Source organism: Ahaetulla prasina, chromosome 12 (assembly GCF_028640845.1).
Source record: "Ahaetulla prasina isolate Xishuangbanna chromosome 12, ASM2864084v1, whole genome shotgun sequence".
Classification (NCBI taxonomy): Eukaryota; Metazoa; Chordata; class Lepidosauria; order Squamata; family Colubridae; genus Ahaetulla; species Ahaetulla prasina.
In genome coordinates this window covers 1,139,996-1,164,519 of record NC_080550.1, presented here as the reverse complement: position 1 = coordinate 1,164,519, position 24,524 = coordinate 1,139,996, and the positions used below count along the sequence as shown (strand labels likewise).

Genomic DNA, 24,524 nt, shown 5'->3' with positions numbered 1-24,524 from the left:
CTGCCTTTTCTCTCCTCGTGTGTTGCCTTCCCACCATCTATGGGGGTTCTGTTTGTGTGTGGTTTCCTTGAGGAGCAAGTCTTCCAAAGCAAAGCCTTGAGGTCTCCCAATGTCCCCAGGAGGCCTGGCTGTGGCCGGGCTGTTTCCTGCTCTTGAAGAAACTGGTCAAGAGCAATGCAAGCACATCCTCCTGTCTGCCTTTGGCCAGAGGCAGCTTTTCAGGGTCTCTTCCAGGGGTGAAATTCAGCAGGTTCTGACAGAACCGGTAGCGGACATTTTGAGTAGTTCGGAGAACTGGCAAATACCACCTCTGGCTGGCCCCAGAGTGGGGAGGGAATGGGGATTTTGCAGTATCCTTTCCCTGGAATGGGGTGGGAATGGAGATTTTGCAGTGACATTCCCCCTGCCACGCCCACTAAGCCACACCACACCCACCAAGCCATGCCCGCAGAACCGGTAGTAAAAAAAATTGGATTTCACCACTGGTCCCTTCCTAGATATGGTGGGGTGCAAGGCATGTGCTCCTGCAATTGGAGTGGACTTCTGGAAACTTCCGGGATACATCTCTGCGGTTTTCTTGAGAAGTGGCTGGTCCTTGCCTTGTCCCAGCTCAGAGAGCACCCAGGACTCCTCATTTCAACCCTGAGCTACAAATTTTCTCCTTTATTGGTACCTCACTTTTTTTCCAGGAAGGCTTTAGAATTCCCATCCCAGAGTTCCTGCTGGAATTCCTATACAAGAGTTAAGCAGGTCTACTTGAGGTCAACCAAGGTCAAATCACTCCTGCCCCTTAGTTGGGCACACTAAGGATATGGGGCTTTTAACAGTCCTGGACAGGTAGGAGACCAGCATTAAGGAGCAAGAGGCTCACCTGGGAATAAACTGAGCCTGACGGCATTGGAGCGGGGTGTTGGGGGTGGGTGGGGGTGGATTTCACCAGGAAACCCTCATTCCCAATGAAAAAACCTCCCTTCTCCTTTTGAGGCCAAGACTGAACCTAACATATGGCTCCTCTCAATCCACCCACCAGGTTTTCCATGAACACAATATGTGAAAATACAAAATGTTTTAAAGGCAGAAATTAGCATCCTGCAAATTATCTTGCAAAAGTGGCTCTAAGCCCTTCATGATGCAAAAATAAGCTCAAAAGTATGTGGGAATATTTTAGGAGATGGAGCAAGATTTCCAGCTCTTGGGGGAATGGGATAATGCATTAGAGCAATGGCCTTGAAATCCAAGGTCGGTTCCTTAGCAAGGAGGATGATGGGGCAGAGGTGGCATTTGCTATCCCCTCTGTGCCAGGAAATGCAGAATTGATCATGGGGAATCTCACAAGTCAAAATGTTGCCCCTCCTCTGATTTACAATTCTCCCCAAATTAGGGATTAGGAAACAGCAGCCAGGAGCCTCTTTCCTGAACCAAACCCAAGAATGAGGTGTTAAGGTTGCCCTCTCTCCGCCTTTTTGCCCAAGTCCTGACCTGCCTCCCTTGGGCACCAACCTCCCTGGCATAGTGAGAAAGTAATTGTAGGCTCCAATTAATTGGATTAAACTGCCCGCCAGCTGCCCCATAGGGCTGACCTGCACAGCTCCTTGGGGCGGTGTGAGAGCCCCATTTAACAGATTGCATCCCTGGGGCCACAGTTAGCTGCTCAGCAGGCAGACGGAAAATCCAATCCAGCACTTCTGCACCTGTGGGGTGGGTGGGTCCCTCCGGAGCCAGCCCCTGCCTTCCCCCACCAGATGGGGCCACCTCCCCTCCCCTCCCCCAGACAGCCCAGGAGGAAGGAGGCAAACTCTGCAGGAGGTGGGAAGGATAATTATTGTGGTGAAAAGCTCCTCCACATTATGGGCCTGTGTGTGTGTGTGTGTGTGTGTGTGTGTGTGTGTGTGTGTGTGTGTGCATGCAAGCGTGCGTCTCAAAGTCCCTCCAAGGACCCAAAGCCCTCACTTGTTCCCGGAGAAGTTTCCAATGCTCTTGTAACAGACCAGAGTCTTTCTTGAAACTTCCCAGACAGCTGACGGTGCTATCGTTGTACGCTGTTTAAAATGCAATACAGCGTACCAGCAACGAACAGCTTCAAGTATATTGATAATGTATACATTGATCGTGTGAGTGATGGAAGCAGGTGCAAAGGGGACTAATGGGCGGGAGCAGGACCCCCAAGCCACACCCAGGTCTGGCTCACGGTGGCTTCTCGTTGGGGCTGAGGGGCAGCAGGTAAAGCTTTGACTGGGTTCCTGGCCCAGGGGCTGTAAAGCGAGGTTCCCTACATCCTCCAAAACGGAAGAAAGAGGACAGCTGGTCTGTGTCTTTTTATCTGTGAGGCCGTCTCCTCCCTAAACTTTAGAACCAGGCTGCAGGCTGCAGCACAGCAAGGTGGCTGGGCCATTGACCTTTGGAACAATGGGGCTGTTTTCCCTTTGTGGTGCCTGTGTGTGAATGACAAGGATAAAGGGGGCAGAAAGGGAGCCCCCCCGCGGAAGCAGAGGGAGACAGGGTGGCCGTGCCACAGTGGGCTGGGAAAGTAATAGAGCGCCTTCATCCTTCTGACACACGTGTGCTCGCACACAGAGAAAAATTCTGATGGAGAACAAGAGCCAAGGAAATCAGTAAGGGGATCTTTGTGTTCAGGAAAGGGTGAGAGAGGTTTAGCTAAGGATCGCAAATGGGTCCCTCCCCCCCAATTAAGCAAAAGGGCTTAAAAGTCAAGAATCCTGGGTGCTGCCCTGGCAAGAAAAGCGAGTGGGATTTTTGCTGTAGGGGAGGGTTTGGCATGCAAAGCCAAGACCAGCGAAGGCAAGTTCAGCAGCACCAACAGCCCTTGAAATGCCTCCGTCTCCCGCTTGGCTGAGCTGGATGTATTCTGTGGGGCTTGGAGTTTGCATTTCACGCTGCTGCCCTTTGCCGGATGTGGGCTCATTCCTCCTGGTTACGGAGCTCACTCTGGATCTCCAAGGGTGGCTGCTGCTTTCCATGGGAGCTGGCAAGCATCCACACGCCTATGGCTTCTGCCCCAAAGGCAGTGGCGAAATCCACATTTTTTACTACCGGTTCTGTGGGTGTGGCTTGGTGGGCGTGGCTTGGTGGGTGTGGCAGGGGAAGGATACTGCAAAATCCCCATTCCCTCCCCACTGTGGAGCCAGCCAGAGGTGGTATTTGCCAGTTCTCCAAACTACTCAAAATTTCCGCTATCGGTTCTGCAGAACCTGTCAGAACCGGCTGGATTTCACCCCTGCCCAAAAGTGATACCCGCCAGTTGCCTGCTCTCATCGTTTCCAGTCTGGATGATCAATGGAGTCTTCAGAAACTGCAGCTGACCCAGAATGCAGCTGCAGGAATGTCGGAGGCCTTCCGGTCAGAGTCTCTTGGAAGACTGCCCGGCTCACCATCTTCTTTCCCAGCACAGTTCTGCCTGTTGGAATTTCCTCCCAAGCGCTTAGATCTGGGCTGCCTCAAGGACCACCCCCTCCGGCCCCTCCCCACCAGCTCCCTGCTAAGACCTGCTGGAGACGCCCTTCCCAAGCACAACCAAGTCAGAGCTGCTCGGAAGAGAGAAGGCATCTCGGTGGTCTCTCATCCACGGGACTTTCTGCCTTGGGAGACCAGGGGGCGGCCATAGGATTGTGCTGGAGGATGATCTATTTGCCTTTACTGGACCCGCTCCCCCAAAAGTCCTTGGAAATCGTCCTCAGATACTGCAGGCCATGGCTCTGGATAACGCCTTTCTTTTAAGGAGCCCGCTTGTCAGGAGCAAACATTCAGGTTATCTGCCTGTCTGTCGAAGGAAGGCTGAGCGTTTGTCATTCAGAGGCACTTTGCTCCCCAAGTCCCAGAATATGGGAGGGGGGAAGGAGATGGATGGTGCCTTCTTCAGCAGCCGTCTTTGTTCTCCTGCTGGCTTCCCGATGGCCAGTGACCCAGAGAGGAAGGTCCCCTTAATGGAACGTGTGTGCTGCGTCTCCAAACAGCTGCCAGAGAGATTCCCCTGGGGATTTAATGGAGCAGAAGGTGCAATCTGCTGCCCTCAGCACTTTGGAGATCATTAAGTGGGAAGCACAAGCCTGGAAGGAAAGTGGAACATCACCCTTGGTGTGGGAGAGACCCAGGGTGCATTCCCACTGTTTCCCCAGCCTCAGCCCTGGGCTCGAGCACCGAGTCCAGATATAGAAAAGGCTCACAATTTAGATAAAAACAAGAATGTCTGAGGGGCTAAGCGAGGAGGGCTGTCTGTATTCCCTAACCTGCTCAGCCATAGGATGGTGCTTTTCAGGATATTCCCTCTTTAACCCGGAGTGGGAAATTCTTCCGGTTGTGGAGGCGAAGATGAAGATGAAGCTCAGTGCCAAAGGGCCTTCAACTGCACCGAGTTGGCCCAGGTGTGTGAAACGACAAGGCTTTGGCAGTCTCAAATCTATTAGACTAGCCTACGTCCCTTTGGGAGGGTGGGGAGAATCATGACATTGACTTAAAGATCACGGGGTCTTTCTGCTGGAAGCCTCTTGGGGCTGCTTAATTGGCGCTTCCATTTCGGAGCCTTGGGGGTCTCGGTCACAGTCAGGTTTACAAGCTGTTCTGTTCTTCCATGAGCGGCTAGACATTGACAGGGGCCTTGCTGAAGTGAAAGCTGGAAGACGGCTGTAAGATGTGAGGCGGGGGAAGATTTTTGCAAGGCTTCCTAGCAAGTGGTCTGGATAAACCCTCCAACCTGAAAGCGGTGGATTAGCAATCAGGGAAAGAGGAAGACAGGCCTTGTTTATTTGTTTTTTATTGCTTTCAAAAAGTAATAGAAAAAGAAACAAAATAAAGAGATAATTGTAATGCACAAGCATACAAAAACTTACATGCACACAGTGCTTTAAAAAGTGAATAACAGAAAAAAGAAATATCACTGTAGCAATTAAGTTACAATTCTATATACTTATCTAATGTAAATGTTATTCAAGTACAGTCCATAGACATTAATTTCTAATGCATTTATATAAATATTTTAATCTTCTGTATTTTATATCAATGTGTTCCATATTTCATCATAACGTATCTGTACAAAATCTATGTCTCTGTTCATAGGGAACAACTGCACTCAGGACTTCAATCCACTGGTTGAAAGGGCCTAGACTTTTATCTTCCCAATCTTGCAAAAGGCCGTAATAAAAGCAAGGAGAGCATATATAGAGAGAAATATATATTTGTAGCCTGTTTATTGCTGTCTAATAGTGTTTTTCAAGCTTGATGACTTTAAAATGTGCAAATTTCAACTCTTAGGATTTTGAGAGTTGAAGTGCCCCCATCTTCAAGCTGCCAAAGTGGAGAAACGATGCAACAGAGGATAAGTTGTTAATTTTCACGGAGCAATATTTAAAAGCTGCAATGCAGAACAATAACAGGACCGAAGGGAAATCTCCTTCCCAGCCGGCAGTGGAGCTGTCAAGAAGCCCAGGGGTCAAGCCAGGCCATTTCAGACCCAGGCCAGGGAGAGCAGCCCTTGGGGGGGGGGGGCGGGGAGCAGGGGATGCCAGCCACACACTGGAGCAGGGTCTCCAACCTTGGCGACTTTAAGCCTGGCGGACTTCAACTCCCAGAATCTTGCTGGCTTTGCTTTGTTGGCTTAAATGTTGTCCCTTGATGAAGGTATCTTTTCTTTTATGTGCACTGAGAGCAAATGCACCAAGACAAATTCCTTGTGTGTCCCATCACACTTGGCCAATAAAGAATTCTATTCTAAAGACCCCAAGGTTGGAGACCCCTGCTCCGGAGGGCTTCTGGGCAGCTCTGCTTCCCTGCCCATCGAAAGACCTTCCTTGCGATCAGCGGGCGGCCCCGTGTCTAGTCCTGGCAGCGATGACGCAAGAGGCGGACGTCACAGAGGGCTCTTTTGACGTCAAGAGGGCGAGGGCGGGGCGGATGACCTCACGCGGCCTCCGGAACGCGTGCGGCGCGCTCTCGTTCCCGGGGGGGACGCCATTCGCGGACGGACCAGGTAGGCCCCGTGCCCGGCGCCGGCCCTTCGTTGCGGTGAGGCGGGCGGAGCGAAGCCGGGGAGGGGAGGGGAGCGGCAGAGGCCCGTTGCTCCCCACCGCCGGGGCGGTGGCCGATGGGGCGGGCGGGATGGCGGGAAGAGAGAGCGATGCGCAGCGAGGGGTGCAGATCCGGCGCGGCTGTTTGGATTCGGGGCGGTGGGTGAGAAGCGTGTGTGAGGGGGGGGTGTCCCTCTCCTGCCCTCGGCTTTGAGAACGTGCAGCCGGGGAGGTTGTGGCGGAGTTCCCGCGTGAGGCCCGAAGGGGCTGTGCTCGCTCGCTCTGGGGCAGGGGTCTCCAACCTGGGTCCCTTTAAGACTTGTGGACTTCAACTCCCAGAGTTCCTCAGCCAGCTTTGCTTTGCTTTGCTGGCTGAGGGATTCTGGGAGTTGAAGTCCACAAGTCTTTAAAGGGACCCAGGTTGGAGACCCCTGCTCTGGGGTGCCTGCCTGCGAGGCGGGAGCGTTTCCATCATCATCAACCTCCATCCCAAAACAGCAGCAAGAATCGTTTTTGCGCAAAATTGAAAAGGAGAGAAAATGCCCCTGGAAGGAGATATTATTAGAAAAACTGTGCAGAAATGAATAGATTAACTTTGATGATCAAAGGAAGAGAGGATTCAGAATATTTTAAGCTATGGGACAAATTTTTCCATTGGTTAGGAAAAAAAGGTACAGATAAGCAATGGATAGTTATGTAAGAAAATGGTATAACTAGAATAGTGTACTTGTGAAAAAATGGTAATAGATTAAATCGAAGTGAAGAAAGAAGAAACAACAAAAAGATGGAGCCATGAAGAAAACACCGAGATGTCACACAGAAGGAATGACTGATGTACTAAATGTTTGTTTGTTTATAAAATAAAAAACTTTTTAAAAAAAACCTTCATCACACGCAATCCAGAGGTAAAGAAAGATTTTCATGGTCCGAGAGAGCAGTCAATGGGACAGAAGTTGCCTTCAGAATTTCTGGAGGTTTTGAAGAAGAGACTGAACTGGACTGGACTCAAATGGTGCAGGGTCTCCTGCTTGCGCAGCACGCTGGACTAGAAGATCTGAGACAAGGCAGCAAAAAATGTGGAAATGCAACGAGGCCATCTGCTGATAAAAACATCCATCCATCCATCAGAAAAGAGCTGGAAGGGACTTTGGAGGTCTTCTAGTTCAACCCCCCCAGGTCCCTTGCAGACAGGCATCCCAAAGCACAAACACCCCCTTCGGGCATTGGGTGTGAACTCTGCCACAACCTTGCAGGGGGCCAGTCGCACATTCTCCAAATCCTAGGGCTAGAAGGGACCTCCAGGGTTTCAGCCCTAGGATCATTGTTATTTATTATTATTTATTTATTTATTTAATCAATCATATTGTTAGTCCATATGTCTATGTGTGTAGTGACAATTCAGCCTTTTTGCCCCAAAGTAATGACACTTTTCTGGTCGGATGTAGCTGTAGAAATCCGGAGCATATTTTGGTGGTTGATAAAGGGGGGAGACTTCTAAACTATAGAAATGGTGAGTAATATCTCCCTTTCTCAGCAGCTGCCAATGAATTAGAATCCTGCAATATACAAGCATTGGAGGCTATGATGTTAATCTCTGGAGCAGCCAGCCAAAAGGAGAATGTGTGCGAAATATTGGTGTCAAGTGATCCAAAATTGTGACCTTCACACACACACACACACACACACACACACACACGAATAGAGGACATGGTGAAGACCCTTTGAGGATATAACTCAAGTGCAGCAACTTGTCTCACAGGAGAATGTGTGGTTGTGTAGACTCCCAATTAGCACCTCTTGTAATGGTTGCCACCTCTGCCTCCATTAGCTAGAAACTCTTTTGGGAGGCCTCGAATTTAGAGAAGATGATTTTAGTTTTTGCCCACAGCCAGGCCCATGCACAAATGCATAGGCGTTTTTTTTAAATTAAAAAAACAACAACCATGCTTCCAGGGAGGAATGTGTGAAATGAAACAAAGGAAAGATGCTGCCCTTAGAAGTGTTTTTTAATGGTATATTTGGTTAAAAGCTTTTCCTAAGTACAAGCAACTTCCTACAGTGGACATTGAAAACTGGGGAAGATTGAGACATCTAGCTTAGAAGAGAAAAAACGAGAAAGGCTTGGGTGGGTGCTTTGTACGTAGCTGGTCAAAGTTATTTTTTTGGAGCAAGACTACCGTGTTTTCCCCAAAATAAGACCCTTTCTTATATTTTTTTGAACCCCAAAATAAGTGCTTGGCCTTATTTTCAGGGATGTCTTATTATTTAGGGGCATGTGGATCAAGACGGGGCTCCTCTTGCCATCTTACCTGATTTCCAGCTCTGTCTCCCTAAGCAGAGGAAATGGTGGGGACCGGCTGCGCATGCGGTTAAATATTTTCAGGGAGGGCTTATTATCGGGGTGTGTGTGTGTGTTATTTTAGCGCATGCGCTCAAAAGCCCCATTAGACTTATTATCAGGAGGTGTCTTATTTTAGGGGAAACAGGGTATACCTTGTTCCGTAATGCATTCAGAAGTTTATTTAGTGTGAGATTTATTGTAATATTGAGCCGTTTGGGAATAATACCATATATTCATCAGCTCTCTGCAAACAGGCCTATATATTGTTCCTTCAGTTAATGTAGGCTTTAAGCTGTCGAATGTGTGACTTTGTGGTTTTCCAAATACATGAAGAAGATTTTTAATATTTACTGCCTGTTTCTTTACAATTCTTTCTCTACAATTCTTTTTAACATTATCTCTACAATATTTATCATAGAAAAAAACAGATTCCATTCCCTATATGTTGTATCTCTTTTCTAGTGTTTAGATTGATTTTAGTTTTTGTCTTTCTTTTTTTCAGCACTATTTTATCCAAGAAATAAGAGAAAATGTTAGGCTCCTGCCTGCTTTTTAACAGGAGGCGCTTGACCCGTGTTTTTGCCTGTTGTCAGCCTCTTCTAGGACGTGAGTCTTTCAGCCTCCGGACTAATTTCTGTGCTCTCATAGAGCTGCCTGCCAGATGGAGATCAGCTTATAGAAAAGTTGCCCCTGTCTTCACCAGAGCACCGGCCTTTGGAGAAAAGGTGGCCGTCATTGACCAAAGAGGAGAATGCACCTACAAAGATCTGTACTCTCGAAGTCTTTGCCTCTCCCAGAAAATCTGCGAGGCCCTTGGAAACTCAGATGGTGACCTGAAGGGCGAACGGATTTCCTTTTTGTGCCCCAACGATGCTTCCTATGTCGTGGCCCAGTGGGCTACCTGGATGAGTGGAGGCATTGCTGTGCCTCTGTACAGAAAGCATCCTGTGTCGGAACTGGAGTACTTCATCCAGGACTCTCAGAGTGCCCTTCTGCTAGCCGAGGAAGAGTTTGGGGACAAAATGACCCCGATTGCTGAGAAACTGGGGGTCCCTGTGCTCTTGCTTTCCCGGTCCGGGAAGTGGGAAGGGAGAACGGATGGATCCGCTGGAGATGCCGGTTGCCCCATTTCAGAGTGGGAGAACAGAGGGGCCATGATCATCTACACCAGTGGGACCACGGGAAGGCCCAAGGGGGTCCTAAGCAGTCACCAGAACGTCCATGCTATGGTGAGTGGATGGTTGGGTCTTCTGCACTGGGGCTCACATAAGAATCGTGAGTTACAATCCAGAAAGCAACAATCGGTTTGAAGCAATCTTTGGTCTGTGGAATTCTGCTTTTTCCCCCTAATACTGAACGTTGCCTTATTTTCCCTGCAGATAACCGGGCTGGTTGAGAAATGGGCCTGGACAAGCGATGATGTCATTCTCCACGTCCTGCCCTTGCATCATGTCCATGGGGTGGTCAACAAATTGCTGTGCCCCCTCTGGGTGGGGGCCACCTGCATCATGCTGCCCGAGTTTAGCGCAGAAATGGTAAGTGGGCTGGAATGGAAGGGGCCGCTTCCTTCTTTCCAAGTTGCAAAGACCAGAAATTTGGTCTTTTTTCCCGATTGAACGGTTCTGTAGCACTTGGTCAGGGTTACAGATTTGAAGTTTCGTTTTGCTTTTGATGGTGTGTGATATTTTTTTTAAATAGGAAAAGGCAAGAGACCTTCTAAGTGGGTTTTAGCTCTTAACAGATTTTCAGGGAAGGGGGTGATTCGCCTCTTGCAGTCAGGGGGCTCTTTGAAGTAGCTGCTGGTCGGTCTCCCCCGCATCTCCTTCGGGGTGGTGAGTCTCCCGCTGTGGCAGCAGCACAAACCTTGTGCCAGATGCTGAGATCGTGGCTCCAGGACTGGATGGAGCTTTGATGCATCCACTTTATCACAGAGGGAGCCCCGGGAAAGCAGATGAAAGGCACAACACAGCAGTTCCGTTGTTGTGAACTGCTTGCGAAGAGGATGCCGAGAGCCAGGAATTCGACCGGGACATTTATGCCCGGAAGCCTCTCTCGACCTTGACGGTGTGACAGAAAAGGAGGGGCTGCACATCAGCAAAGAAAATACCAGGTGAAAATCCTAGCAGTTGTAGGCGTAGCCGGAACGGTCCTCCTGTCATTCATCGCCCCTCAGCCAGGGTTACTATTTATGGATGAGGTGTTGGTTAAAAGGTTCATTTGGCCAGAAAAAGCCACGGTCAGGAAATGCCCTTGTTGCCTGTCTTGAACAGGAAGCTTTTTTTTTAAAAAAAGTTTTTTATTTTATAGACAAACATACATTTAAAATATCAGTAATCCCTCCTGTGTGACGTCTTGGTGTTTTCTTCCTGACTCCATCTTTTTATTGTTTCTTCTTTCTTCACTTCAAGCTTTGACAGCTGTTCCTTCTGAGGGAACCAATCAGCAGAAGGCTCCCTTAGAGGAGATGCTTTCAGCTGGGAGAGATGCTCCAGCCTTGGGGGCTAACGGAATGAGGAGCCCCTGGTTCCAGTCTCTAGCTCTGGCCCTCCCCTTCCACTTCCTTGGAATAAAAGTTGCAGCATGCAAATCTGCCTTCACAACAGCTGCCAACTTGCACCCCCTGTGGCATTTCATCCTAGGATAGGTGCCTGCCAAGGGAAGGCCAGCCTTCTTGTGCTCCCTGCCAGCCTCCTCCATTTGCAGCCCCCTGCTGAGGGCTGCTACCACCTGAAAGGGTTCAAAAGTAGCCTTCCTGCTCCAATAGGGGGTGTTGCTGTAGCCATTTAATCAGTGGAAGGACTTGCCTCCTAGAGTCCTGGTTGCTCCACTGCTGAAGGTTTTTCAAGAAAAGATTGGACTGCCATTTGTCTGGGGTGACATAGGTATCCTTGCCTTGGGAGGGGTTGGACTAGAAGATGCCCAAGGTCCCTTCCAGCCCTGAGATTCTAGAGTTGTGGGAGGTGGGCTATGCCAGTTGGGGGCAGCTCCTTTGCTGGACCAGCTTCTCGGTGTGAGAATGATGAGCCAGAGAGCAGCCGCCTGCCTGCCTGCCCTTTTCCTTCCGTGCGAAAGCGTCCAGAGAGCCTTTGTGTTGCTTTGCTGTTGTTTACTCTTCCCCCTGTCATTATTTGTGTAAGAGCCTCCCGAGGGAGCAGGAAAGTGTTTTCATTGATGTGACAAAGGAAGTGCAGGAGGGCAAATTGTGCTTTCTTGTTGCGTTTAACACAAGCTGTCTTTAAATTCCTGCCTATTTACAAAATGCCCTTTGCTTCCAAAATTGGCTCTCAGCGAAGCGGTGTGTGTTTCGTCAGAGGATTTCTCAGAAGGAGCTCTCGGTTTTCGTTCAGCCTTTTGTGTTTCTGTTTCTCTGCACCTCGAGAGAGCAGTCAATTACAGAGTGATATAAAGGAGCCGCAGCTTTGATGACCGACATGTCAATCAAAGCAAAGTCAGAACCAGCTTCTAAAGCAGCGGCTGCTGCCACCAATTCTGCCTTGAGTGATACTGGCACGGGTTCAGCGGAAACCGCAGCAGTACACCCAACCTTTCTAATCACTAACACTTCATTATGTGCAATAAATACTTTATTATTACCGTGTTCATTAGATTACTTAATTCGCAGCGTGGCCCTCTGGTTGTAGATACAGGTGGGGGCCAAGTTCAGTCATTTGCCTACCATATTCGGTGTAGGATCAAATGCGGCCGGGCCTTCGGTTATCCTGGCCTTGTTTTCCAGGCGTCTTGTCCAGGAATCTGTTAGAAGCAACCGGAGCTGTCTTGGGCTGCTCCCCTTGTCTGCCCTTGGAGAACTTGACAGGATGGGCAGTGGCAGAATGAGGCCTTGTGGTGTGGCCGGGCCTCTCCTCCAGCCCCACGGAGGCTCCCTTTCACTCACTCGGCACCAAAAGTTTCTCTAGTGCCTCAGGGAAGGCTTTGTGGAGGCAGCAGCTAAGACAAAAACCGGAAAAGACCGGGGCCTCTTTTCAGGAATTCATCAGAGAGACAAGCCTTTCTGGGTCAGAGAACTTCCCGACTGGCTCACGTTCTGCTATCTTCACATTTAACTAAACCAAGGCGTGGAAAAAGGAGGATGGAGCAAACTGTACAGCGCAGATCTGCTTCAGGACCAGACCAAAGAGTCTGAACAGGGAGATCCTTCTGTCTTTCCAGCTGCCTCTCCTCTCTCTCCGCCCCCTGGTCAGCAGGCTGGGAGATCCAAACAGATTATTTACAGAGGGAGGATTTTGCAGTGAGGCCGAGGCCATGATCCTGCCCTGGCTTAAGCCTGTGACCTGCTGCTTGGCTTGGTGCCAGGCTGTGAGAAAGAGATCGAGGACGTGGCAGAGGAAAGGGATTCTGAAAAAGGAAAAACAATTTCTGCAATCTCATCTAGTTCTCTTCCAATAAACAGTCATCTTATTTTCTGTGAAAGTGGGGTGAGCAAAATCTTGACATTCCTCCCAGCTCCCTCAAAATTTGACTGTTCTTGGAGAAAGTTATGCATGTGCTCCCCTCCCCCCCCGCCAGCTCCATTAAATTGATTCTCGTTCCTCTCTTCCTCTGCTTCCTGCTGGAGGGGGACCCCGGCATTCGAGGGGCAGTCAGTCACCAGTGGCAGATTATACAGGCTCTATTTCTCAAATCCCCACTTGGAAAAAAAAAGTGATTGTTTTCCTTTCCTTCTTGCCAGAACTGCCATTTGTCCTCAGCTTCTGCCGCAGAGTAATGCCTTTTGATGTCGAAAGTGGAGAAGGGAAGAAGGGAGGGAGAGATTATTAAGGGAAAAAATAGGGAACTGGAGCCTGTCATATTTTGTTAGATTCCCGAGGCTGGGGAAAATCTTTGCTCCTTTGAACGTGCCATCAGCAGAGGGGGTGGGGCGGTTTAAAAGCGGAGGTAGCCCACAACACGGAAGACACAACGCAACTAGGCGGACAGAGGAAGATGTGATTAAAACCGAGCTATGCCGAGCCCAGAAACAGTTTGAGGGTGCAGCACACAGCCAGAGCCCCCATGGAGGAAGCCGCCCAGGTGAGCTGGGTCTCTGGCAGCTGGAGGGGCCTCAGTGGCGACCCTCTCTAGGCGCATCCAAGCATTCAGCCACCTAACCTAGCAGCCTGTTTTATTGTCAAGCCTGGTTCTCTGGAGAGCCCCCACACAGGTCAAGAGGGCTTGTGTTCCTGCCTGCTTTTTGTCCTGGTATATGCCAGCCCAGGGCTCTCCCTGCCCCTGCACTGACCACCAGACTTGGCTGCCTGATGGGTTTTCTTCAGTCTTTTGGCATTTGACTTGACTTGGCTTCTCTCCTAAGTCAACTCATGGTGCCCCAAGCGAGGGAAGGCAACGGTCAGCGTAGCAAGGGAAGGCAGCATTAAGGGGGCTCCACAGGCCACCCTCCGAGGCCAGGAGTGCGCAGGGGATCGTGCTGGGAGCAGAGTGTTCCCTTGTAGCACTGCTTAGCTGGATTGTTGTGTCAAAGAGATCCTTAGCTGTCTGGATCGACTGGAAAGCATTTAGAGCAGTGTTTTCCAAACTTGATAACTTTTTAAGATGCAAGGATTTCCACTTCCAGAACTCTGCAGCCAGCACGGCTTTTCTAGAGCTGAGCATCAACCCATCTTGGCCGGTATTGCCAGCACTGACTGGCAGCAGATCCCAGCATTTCAGCAGGAAAGGCTCTTGTTAGGTTAGGTGGACAAACAAGAACTCTGCTCTGAAGCAGAGTCCGGTCTGTTTCCCCAGCAGCATCACCCTGCTCAGCTTCCTGAGATCCTCTGGGTGCCTCCAGCAGAGTATTCTATGTGATATGTTTATCCTGTCCTAGCATCACGTACCCAGGGCATAAATATTGGTTGCCAACCTGAATTCTGCCGAAGAAGAAACCCTCGGCCCAGGGCCTCTGTGGTGATGGCTCTCACGGAAGCCGATGATGAGCCTTTGCTCTCAGCCTTAATCCATTTAGGGCCTGAAGCGCATTCCCTCTGCAGGGGATTGGAAGATGCTCTCTGTTTTCCCCTTCTTCCTCTTCTTTCAGGCAGCCCAGCTCTTCACTGCCACGCCTGGTGTCTTTGTCTCTTTCTATCAACCGTTGCTTCGGCCAATGCCATGCCATGCCATGCCATCACGAGCTGAGTGAAAATGTGTTCATTTAACAATAAATAAATAATGGGTGATGGGCTTTGGCAGTGGGAATGGAGGAAGTAGCAATGCCCGCCTTCGGGCCTTCATTTCCCCCCTGGCATGCATCTTTGCGCCTGAGCTTTGTGCGCCAGAGAAGGCTGGAAGGCCCCCAATGTCATGAGTTGTTAGGAAATACATTTGTCAGCAACAGGATGGAAAAGGTTGCCATAACAGAGCCGAGACCGTCTTTTATTTATTCATAGGTTTTTCGTTCTTCCTTTGCTCGCTGAGGGAGACCAGCGGCAGAGTTGGGGGCAAATTAGCCAAGCTTAAATATTCATGAGGAGGCTCAGCCGACTCCTCGGGCTGACAGCTTGGGGAGGCCCCAGTGATCAGGCTGGATGTGACGAGTGACTCTGTCGGTGCCTGTCAGAGGGCATTGGGGAACAAGCACTCGCTCTGCGCGTGGCTTAGTTTGGCTCCCCGATGACTTGATGCTCCCTCTGTTGACTCTTCCTCCTCTGGGTCCTGCCTGGGGCAGAGCTGCAAGCGCTGAGCCCAGAGCGCTTTGTGTGGGCCTTTGGGCAGAGGGATCTCCCACATGTGCAGGAATCTTCTCAGAGCAGGTGGTGAAGCCGCCACTGCTCCTCTCTTCCTTCCAGGTCTGGGAAGCCCTCCTGAGCCTCCAGGCCCCCCGGGTCAACGTCTTTATGGCAGTGCCAACCATCTACAGCAAACTGATCGCTTACTACGAGGAGCATTTCTCTCAGCCACGGGTCCAGGACTTCATCCATGCCGTCTGCCAGGACCATATCCGGTAGGTGAGCCCTTTTTGCCTCCTTCCCCCAGCCCAGCCCTTTCTTTGACCCATGGAGTCCCCTCCCCACTTGCTCTTCGGGGCAGCCTGAACTTCTCCAAGCATTCAGAGAAGATCCTCCAGTCGGGGAGCCTGACATTAAGCACATTTCCCCAGAACATGCTGGTCCAGCTGGAGGCTGGGCTATGCCCATCGGGAAGCAGGTTCAATCCAAGGCAGCCTAGGAAAACCGCCGGCTTCCAACCGCAAGGGCTTAGGACCCGGATGGGGTTGGGCTGCCTCCTCCTACTCTCATCGACTCATCCCTGGAGGTTGTTCCTTGGAGGCTTTTCCTTGGCAAGCGCCAGGAGCCACCTGCCTGCTGTCGTTACTGCTGTCGTTCAGGGCGTGACCAGAGCCCAGGTCTTTCAATACGGTTAACATGGATATTTTTAACTGAGAGCAATTACTTTTTGCGGTCAATTTTGGAGTTGTGGGAATAAATGGAAAACAGATCTCGGGTTAAAGGGGACGGTGCAGGGGGAGAGCCTTTGGGGCTCAGTAAGTGATGCTTCATCCCTTTCCAAGGCCATTGGGACCTTGTCCCGAGATGCTTTGGGGATGGGGATGATTTTGGCATCCCCACCCCCACCCCAAAAGCCATCCCAGCCATGCAGGGACCTTGTTTCCGAGGCTCCCCTTAGAGGCCCAGCAGCATTTCACTCCCTGCAAGGCCCCATCCGGAGAGAGTGAGAGAGGATTCCTCCTGGAAGACTGGAGCTGGTCCTCCGCCTGCCTGCGTGTCCTGCTGACTCTCTGAGCACAGATTTATCCAGGCTCACCACCTCCTTCCTTGCTCAAAACTATGTCACATTTCTGCGGCTGCCACTCTGGGTTCCAAGATGGAAATGCAGAGCCCGCTTTCTGTTCTGGCAGGAGTCCAGGCCTCTCGCTGATGTTCCCACCTTGTAAGAGCAAGGCCTGCCCTGTTTCCTCCTCTCAGTACACGGCAGTGGCTGCAGGGCATCTGGCTTCAGGGCAAGCTGGCCTGAGGGGGTGGCGCTCGGCTGTCTTGCATGGTCCCAGGTGATTGTCCAGAGGTGATTCCTGCAGCCAGATGTGCTGGGGGCTTCCTGCTTTGCCCTGATGATGGGAGTCCCTCCTGAGAGACTGGCCTCCCTGTTGGAAAAGGTGTTCCCCATCGCTCCTTGGCTCGGGGTAGAACTTGCAGCAGGTCTTCTACCCTGCCCGTTTGCAAGGTGCCTGACGCGCACTGGCCCTTCCCCTTTCAGGTTGATGGTATCGGGGTCCTCGGCCCTCCCGGTGCCGGTCCTAGAAAGATGGAAGAGGCTTACGGGGCACGTTCTCTTGGAGAGATATGGGATGACAGAGATTGGGATGGCCCTTTCCAACCCACTGCACGGCCCTCGTGTTCCAGGTGAGGCTCCGGAGAGAGTTTGCAAGCGGCTTCGAAGCTCCTGTTGGCATCGCATGAGATCCTAAGCATGAAAAGGAGAGCAAAGCTTTAGCACTAGCAGATCCTGGCTGGAGCACAATGAGGCAAAGCGAGGGCTCTTTCCGCCACAGGAGACGGGCGGCTGTCCCTGCTTTTAATTAGCATGTGTCCCAACCGACCCCTGGTATCCCCAAAGGCCCAGGGGTGGCTTCTTGGATCATCAGGAGGGTTTGAAGACAGTTGTCCTCAGTGCTCTCTTCTCTGAGATCCTGGCCTACAGACCGACCTTTGCTCATTTCTCTTGAGGGCAAAGCAGTGGAAGACTGGAGGAGTAAAATCACCACCCCAAAATTTCAGAACATAAATCTTTGCTGCAAGACTTATAAAAATATCCGTTAAGCCAACCTGTTGGCCAGCCCTTTAGTCCCCCCTGCTGCTGCAGGACCCTTCCCGTGAGAAAAGGCAGCGAGAGCGGTGAGCCTCCCATCCCCTTCGTGGGTTTCCCAGAGACCTTTGGGAAGAGAGTTGGACAGGCAGGCCTTTTCGTTTTGATCAAATCTAGTTTGGTAGCCTTGAGGGTTGGGTGGGCTGAAGCCTTGGCATTTTATATGCTTCCCTTGTACTGTGGCCCCTCCGAAAGCTTTGGGCTTTCTTAAAGCTGAACCTGCTCAGGCAGGGGATCTTTTTCAGGTAAGCCAGACTTGCCTGAGCTGCATTACCTGAATCCCCTTCCAACATCCAATTTGTCACTGAACTCGACTTGTGTTTCGCCCTTCAAAAAAATCCCCCTAGGCAGATAATTATCTCTGCTTCTCTGCCTTGAGGTATTTTTGATGAAGGGCAAACCCCAAATGGAGTTCGGCGATAAACGGAATCTCGGAGATGTGCATTGCCACTGCAAACCCAATTTGCACTCTTAAGGTGTTCGGGTTAGATAGCAACGGCCCTCCCTCCATTTGGCAGGAGGACATAATGGGAGCCTCCTGGGAGGAAGAGAGGAAAGGCCAAGAACATGGGGAGAGCCAGGAGCTTCAGCACTGGACAGCTCCTTCTGCAGGCTGTTGAGTTAAGGGTAGCAGGCAGAGGAGAGACTCTGGGCCCTGCCACGTCCATTCAACTGGTGCAGACAGCGGCCCAAGCAGAGGAGGCTACAGGTAAACAAGTTAATACGGTAGCCATCACAGTGCAGTCAAAGGTCTTCCTGTTTTTAATGTGAGCTGCATGTGCAGCACTTTGATCGCACCATTGGAGCTGCCATCTTGGCTTTTTTTAAATCGCCCTCTGCAGACAGCCCTAGACCTGCGGCCTCCATCCTTTGACCGAGAGCCTCGTGGCCCTTGCCTGGGTGTTTCAGCCTTCTGAATCAGCGCTTGCTCTACTTTTTCTCTCTGAATGTCTCTTTCCTTATGCCCCCTTTTGCCCTTGCAGAGGCATCTCCCTTTACCTGGCTCCCCCCGCCCCCCCGCTGATCTCCAGTCCTCAGCAAGCCCCCCCCCCCCGCTGCTTCTGTTAAGGTGCTGAGATCTGAGGGTGCGGAGGGGGGAGGGCGTTTGCTTGAGAGAGACTGAGAGAGAAATGTTTTGATTGTAGATGGTTAAACCTCTGCTTAAAATGCTTCTGTTTTCTGCAGCCCCCTCCTCCCCCTTTCCTCGAATCCCCCTCGGTGTTGTTACTGTGAAGGGAGATGAATAATTCATGGGCATTGAATGCCTCGCTGGGCCTAATCACCACTTTAATTGGAGGTTTGGATCAGAGGTGGCTAATAGCTCCTACAGAGGAGACTCTGTCGATTGTTGACAGCAAGAGTGGGGGGCCTGTTTCAAGTCTCCCAGGACATTGCCATGCATAACAGCATCCCGGTCCCCCGACACCAAAGGACACAGAGCCCAGGGCCAATTAAATGTATCGGGGGAAAGGCTGACAACTAACTTAAACAGAGGAGGAACCGGGCGACTAATAGGGTCACTCCTGGTGCTGACAGCTGCCTGTCTCAGGATGATGGTGGAGAGGCAGTTTGACAAATGTCCAAGAGCTCTTAACTCGCAGGGGCAGCAGTTTCTTCCCGGTTACGTGGTTAAATGCCAGAAGTGGGGGGAAAAACAAAGGCTGCTTTAAATTATTTTTTAACTCCTGATGCGCTTTTGAGTGCTCCCCTCCCCCATCTTTGCTTGCATCACCCAGGAGCCAGATTGGACCCTCTGTTACCCGGGCAGACTTAATTTTTAAATGTCACTCAGGCCCCAAAAGCGAGAGTTATTGTCTTAATACAAAGACTTTTAATTGCACTGTCGTACTGGTATCACTATAATTAACATTGTCTGCATTTTCCAGCCTTTTAGAGACCTCCGCTTGCGAAGGCTTGTCATTTGGAGGGTTGGAGGGAAGCAATAAGCCAGCTCTCTGTGAAGCTTCCTTTATATAGGTGTCTCTTTTGGCAACCCAGAAACTGTATCAGACGACTAAAGACTGCCTGGTTTTCTCCCCTGGGGTGGGATGGGGTGGGGCAGGACGGGACTGGCAGCCTCTTGGACAGGGCTCACTCCCCTTTGCCATAATTAAGTTGCTGTGCTGCCACTGGAGCACAAACCACCATTGCAACCTAGCCATCAGTGTTCTGTAACAGGGTTCTCCAACCTTGGCAACTTTAACCCTGGTGGACTTCAACTCCCAGAATTGTTATTCTGGAATTAGAATTAGAATTAGAATTCAGAATTACTCTGGGAGTTGAAGTCCTCCAGGCTTAAAGTTGCCAAGGTTGGAGAACCCTATTCTGTAAGAAGCCTCATCCCTTCTTCCCTCTTTATAATTGGCATTGGAGGAATCAGGATCAAGCCCAGCAGTCTTCTCAGATGCGGGGTGGGGGGGAGGGCGTTCCTCGGCTGCTAATTGGTGCAGTGCAATCCTTCAGGTGCTTTTGCACAAACGACCTGGCACTCGGTCACTCTCACCTGCTGGGCAACCTCAATGGTTCTTTTTCTGTTGGGACTTGTCTCTTCTGGTGCGGCTCTTTTCATCAGCTTTCCTTTTCTCTTTCCCAGGATCAGTTGGGACTCCGCTGCCTGGAGTTAAGGTGCGCATCGCCACTGGAAGCTGGACCAAGGACGATTCTGCGTTCTGCATCCATGCTGAAGGGGACGAGATGGGCACAACGGTAATTCCGTGGGCCTGGAGGATCAACAAGCAGGGAAGGAAATGCCTTGGAGGCCAGTTGGGGCTTCCTTACTGTTAGCCATCTTGTCCCCCTCTTGCAACTGAGAGGGAAGAAGTGAGCTGACCCAGACACGCTTTGTGTGTTGAAGACACACACACACACACACACACACCAGCTCCATTTGAGCCTATCCAGTTCAGGTCCCCAAGATAGGGTGGACCCAACTTTGCTGTCCTGGAAGTCCTCACCATGTCTTGCTTTGCACCAAAAAGCCCCGGTTGCCTTCTAAGAAAGGCTCATCCTGCTTCAGTATTCCATAACTCTTGGCGCTCGGTTCTCTTTCCGCCCATGAGGCACGTTGGTCAGAGAGGCAAGACTGCCCGTTGGTCACCCTTGGCTGGCCCATGAATGTCCCTGCCGCCCTTGCCAGGTGCTGATCCAATTACCCAGCTGATGCCTCTTTCCGGGGGACTTCCCCACTTCCTGCCCAGGGAGGGAGGCGTGATCCTTTTGTGGAGCAGGGAGATCATCCCCCTTGGTTCCCACCCGCTTTCCTGGGTCATTTGAAGGGCCTGGACCCCCCTAGCTTAGAGGCAGCATTTATTCCTACTTGCTCGCTCTCTGCCATACTGACCTGGCTGGGGGCAAAATGGTCTTAATCTGTACTACATAAATTGTTAACGCTTTAAAGGGAGCTTTTCAGTTTGCAGGTCTTCAAGGCAGCTTACGTCCTGGAATGCAATTATTCATAATAATAATAATAATGTCCACATTTGACTGAAACCAAACAATCAAAGATTATTCAGCCAGTAGAAATAAGAGAAGATTAAAGTAGCAATAGAGATTACGGTATTCTTGCCAGCCGGCAGAGTGAAAGAGTAAAATAGTTTGGATGCATTGCCTAAAAGAGAAGGTGTGGCTACTTTTGAGTATGGGCGCTGCTACAGAGAAGGTCTGTTTGACCATGGACTCATCCACCCTATGGACATCTATCCCTCCCCCAAATCTTGCATGGGGTTAGAGCTTTCTTCTGACCTCTTCCCTGTCCGAGGTGGGACCGAAGAAAACTTTTTGCCCCCCTCAGTTCTTCGTCTTCTTTTTCTTCCCCAGCCCCGGCATTTTCATCTGGCTTTGTTCACGGAGATGCATATTTCATAGGCTGTAGCTTCCCAGCTGGCAGGGTCCTGCAATTCCTGGAGCATCACAACTATTGTCTGTTTTGGACACACCCTCCCTCCCTCAAGGGGAAGGGAAAATGCCCTCAAGTTTGGAGAGACAAACCCTTAGCCATGAGAGGCAGGCATTCTCAATGGTAGTCCTCCTGGGCGCTCTCTGAGCTTGGTGGTTTGCTGACAGGATCCTCAGTGCTGTTTACGAAGGACATTACTTGGTTGGGTAATGAAACGTTTGCAAGCAAACACCCAGCTCAGAGAATGTCAAGGACTCCACAGTTCAGTCCCCAGTTACAGATATTGTCTTCTGCTATAAGCTGCTTTTGCTCGCTTGGCTGGTGGAACCGCTGGTTGGCCCACAGAAAGTTCTACATGCCAGTTCCTTTTTGAAGAAGACAGCGGAGGAAGGGCGTCTCCTTCTTCTTCCTCCTCCTCCTCTTCTACTCCTTCTCCTCCTTCTCCTCCTCCTGCTCAAAACTTGCTACTGCCAGCCTAAGCTAGCAACACCATGCTTGAATTGAGCTGGCCTAAGATGAACTTCCATACAGTCATTTCAGAAATCACGAAGGTGGCTCACCTCACTTTGGCCCCTGTTTGAGGTTCTCCTCTGAGGCTTTGTGGGACATTGTAACGCATCCAGAAGACCCGGTCAGAGGTTGTAAACAGCTGAACTAATTTTAAATGTGGAATGTCATTGCAAGTGGCAACATTTGCTGCTCTCCTTGGATCAAGAAAATGTTAAGAGACCCAGGAGAAGGGAGGGAGGGAGGGCGAGAAGGAAGGAAGGAAAGAAGGAAGGAAGGAAGGAAGGAAAGAAGGAAGGAAGGAAGGAAGGAAAGAAGGAAGGAAGGCTGAACCTGAGTGTTCTGATCTCTCTGCTTCAAAAAAGGCTTGGGAAAATCAGTCAGCTGGAGGTTATACTTCAATAGTGGTTCATGTATAACCTCCAGAAGTTTTGAATGATTGCTTATCCCTCCAGCACTCCACATGTAAATGTTGAGGGGGTTTCTTTTTGTAAAATGTGTATTTGTCATGTTCTATAACAAGGGAAAATACTTATTTCGGGATTTTTCTTGTGTTTTTGAAAAAAGAGGGTTTAGCCATAACAAATGATTTCTGGCATATCCCCCATGTAAATAGGAAACTTAGGATGGAGAGATTTGCAAACTGAACCCTGTTTTTAAAACCTTCTGTCCTTCCACTCTGCCGGCCTTCCCTTCTGCGCTTCTCCTTTCATTTCAAAATATGAAGCCTTCCAAAATGAAAAGGGAGCTGATTGCATTATTCCCAGCCTCCTTTATGAAAAGTCGCCATCGCAAAGCCAGATGTGAGATGTGGCTTTTGCAGATGACGGCCTGGGCTGGGCTGGGGGTGACTTTTGCCCCTCCTCCTCCTCTTGCTCCTTCTCATGGTTGTCTCTCTGAGGAGCCAAATTGGCCTCCTCTTTAATTGTGGGGAGGAGGTGTGGGGGGGCAGATGCAGCTCCCCAGTCCGTCTTGTGCAGCCCTGCTGCAGGACACACTGCTTGGAGCCGAGATAATGCTGCTCGCTTGGAAAGGGAGCTGAGGGGGGAATTTTTAATTACAAGAGGGTCTGTGGGACCAGGTTGCCTAGGAGATGGGCAGTGCGCTGCTGAGCCTTCACTCCCAGCAATAGACAGCGATTAAAAGTTTATTGCTACCTGATGCCTGGTTGGCAGCGTGAGGGGCTCTTTGCTCTCATGGAAAAACGGCTGCAACAGGCAGTGGGCAGTTGCCTAGACAGGAAGAATTGTGTGTTTTGGGAGAGGAAAGGAAAGAGGAGAAAATGGATCGGCTTTATTTGGGGGGATTTCCTAGGTTGGCTTTAGTTCTTCTGAAGGAGAGCTAGTTGATTGTCCCATGTGGTCAAGGCAGGCCAAGTTACCCGGCCTGGGCAGGAGGCCGGCAGGAGAGCTGTCCCAGAAGAGCTCGTGGGATGAAGGCCAGAAACGGCCTTACCAGAAACCCATTTCTGCCACCCTTCAGAGAGAGAGCTGGAGCTTGCAGGCGCCGGCCCTCCCAGGAACTCGGTAGGCTGAGCAAAAAGTGATAATTATAAAAAGCAAAAACTGGAAAACGGGTAGAAGGAACAGAAACAGGGCTCGCCCAGAACCCTCCCTGTTTCTTCATGGCAGGTGGGCTTTCTCTTCAGGAGGTCCTCTCGCCACCTGACCCATTGACTGCTTGCCTTCTTCAAGACACTGACCTTTGACTCCCCCCCCCAGCCCCCCCTCTTAGTGGCCGTGGCTGCTTCATGTGTTGAATGCCTTACTTTGACACCCACCCACCCCCGTCTCAGTATTTATGAGCATTTGAGCAACCCAGCCTTTGGACTTTTGGGGTGCAGGAGAGGAGATTCTTTGTCTCACTATGGATGAACTGTATGGAAGGAAGCAGAACTGAATCGCTCTCTCTCTCTCTCTCTCTCTGCTGTTCAGTCACAAAGCTGAGAGCATGAAGGGAGGGGTTGCTGGTGGATGTGGATAGACTATAACTCCGAGAATGCGGTGTGACCAAAGTCATCCGGCAGTGTAAGCCAGGAGGGGGCACCAATTAAGAGCTCCCCACTGCGTGGGTTTGCCCCCCACCCCTCTGATTAAAAATTGTTTATTCAGATTTCTGATTTTTGTTCAGTGGATGAATTAATAAAATGATTCATTTATGTAGATAGAACGAGCAGAAGTGATGGGGCTTTTTTGCCCCCCTGTTTATCCCCCCCCTTTCTTCTCTGCCAAGAGGAAACTTCCTAGTATTCCTTAAGTATCTTGATTCAGGTAATTATTTAATTGCAAATATAAACCAGCAGCGCAAACCCTTTGCGTTTTTAACCAGTGCCAGGCGGCAGGGATGGTGGTCGTGGTGGAGGGAAATGCCTTTGTGGAGGTGCGTCTTGAAAAATTAAATTTTATGGCTCTTCCTGCGTGCTGCCGCCGCTGGTGACACTGGAGGGAACAGCTGTGGTGTTTACGGCACGCTCCCTCTGGCCAGATTTGGGCTTCCTTTTGGCAGAGCACGTGGACCGAAGGCCACAAAAACCGTCCAGGCTTCACTCTCCTCTGAAGCACAGGGCCATCTGAAGGGGGGGGCAATGGCCCCTCACTCAGCCCCTGTGGATTTTAGGGGGGGGGCTTTGGTAGCTCCCCCATAACAGGGTCAGACACTTGCTGCTGCCCTTAATAAACTCCCCCTTAAACTGGGGGGAAGAGGAGGAGAAGGAGGACCCCTCCAGGTCACCCCTCAGCCTCCTCCGGGTGGTTTTTCTGACAGCTATTCTAGGTACCGATGTTGATTTTTTTTTTAAAAAAAAAGTGGTTGTTTTATCCTGTTTCAATTCTGCTTTTAATTGTTAAAACACCCAGAGGCATGTTTATGAGATGGGTGGCCATATGCATTTATTAAATAAATTACTGATTGATGGGTTGGGGGACAGTGTCCTGCTTCTTGGCTGAGG

General features: G+C 50.5%; 1 protein-coding gene across 4 annotated transcripts in view; it reads left to right on the top strand.

Moving 5' to 3' along the window:
* Positions 1–5,913: 5,913 nt before the first annotated feature.
* ACSF3 (acyl-CoA synthetase family member 3) overlaps positions 5,914–24,524 on the top strand; it is a 43,613-nt gene continuing 25,002 nt past the window's right edge. The window contains exons 1-6 of one of the 4 annotated variants that reach the window (XM_058155119.1): positions 5,914–5,980; positions 8,861–9,587; positions 9,738–9,893; positions 15,141–15,295; positions 16,567–16,712; positions 19,769–19,881. In XM_058155119.1, the coding sequence (XP_058011102.1) occupies positions 8,889–9,587; positions 9,738–9,893; positions 15,141–15,295; positions 16,567–16,712; positions 19,769–19,881 (1,269 nt within the window). In that variant the 5' untranslated portion in view covers positions 5,914–5,980; positions 8,861–8,888. Of the gene's footprint in view, positions 6,016–6,103; positions 6,177–7,260; positions 7,528–8,860; positions 9,588–9,737; positions 9,894–15,140; positions 15,296–16,566; positions 16,713–19,768; positions 19,882–24,524 lie in introns of those variants that run through there. The other 3 variants (XM_058155118.1, XM_058155120.1, XM_058155117.1) reach the window with 3 other exon arrangements.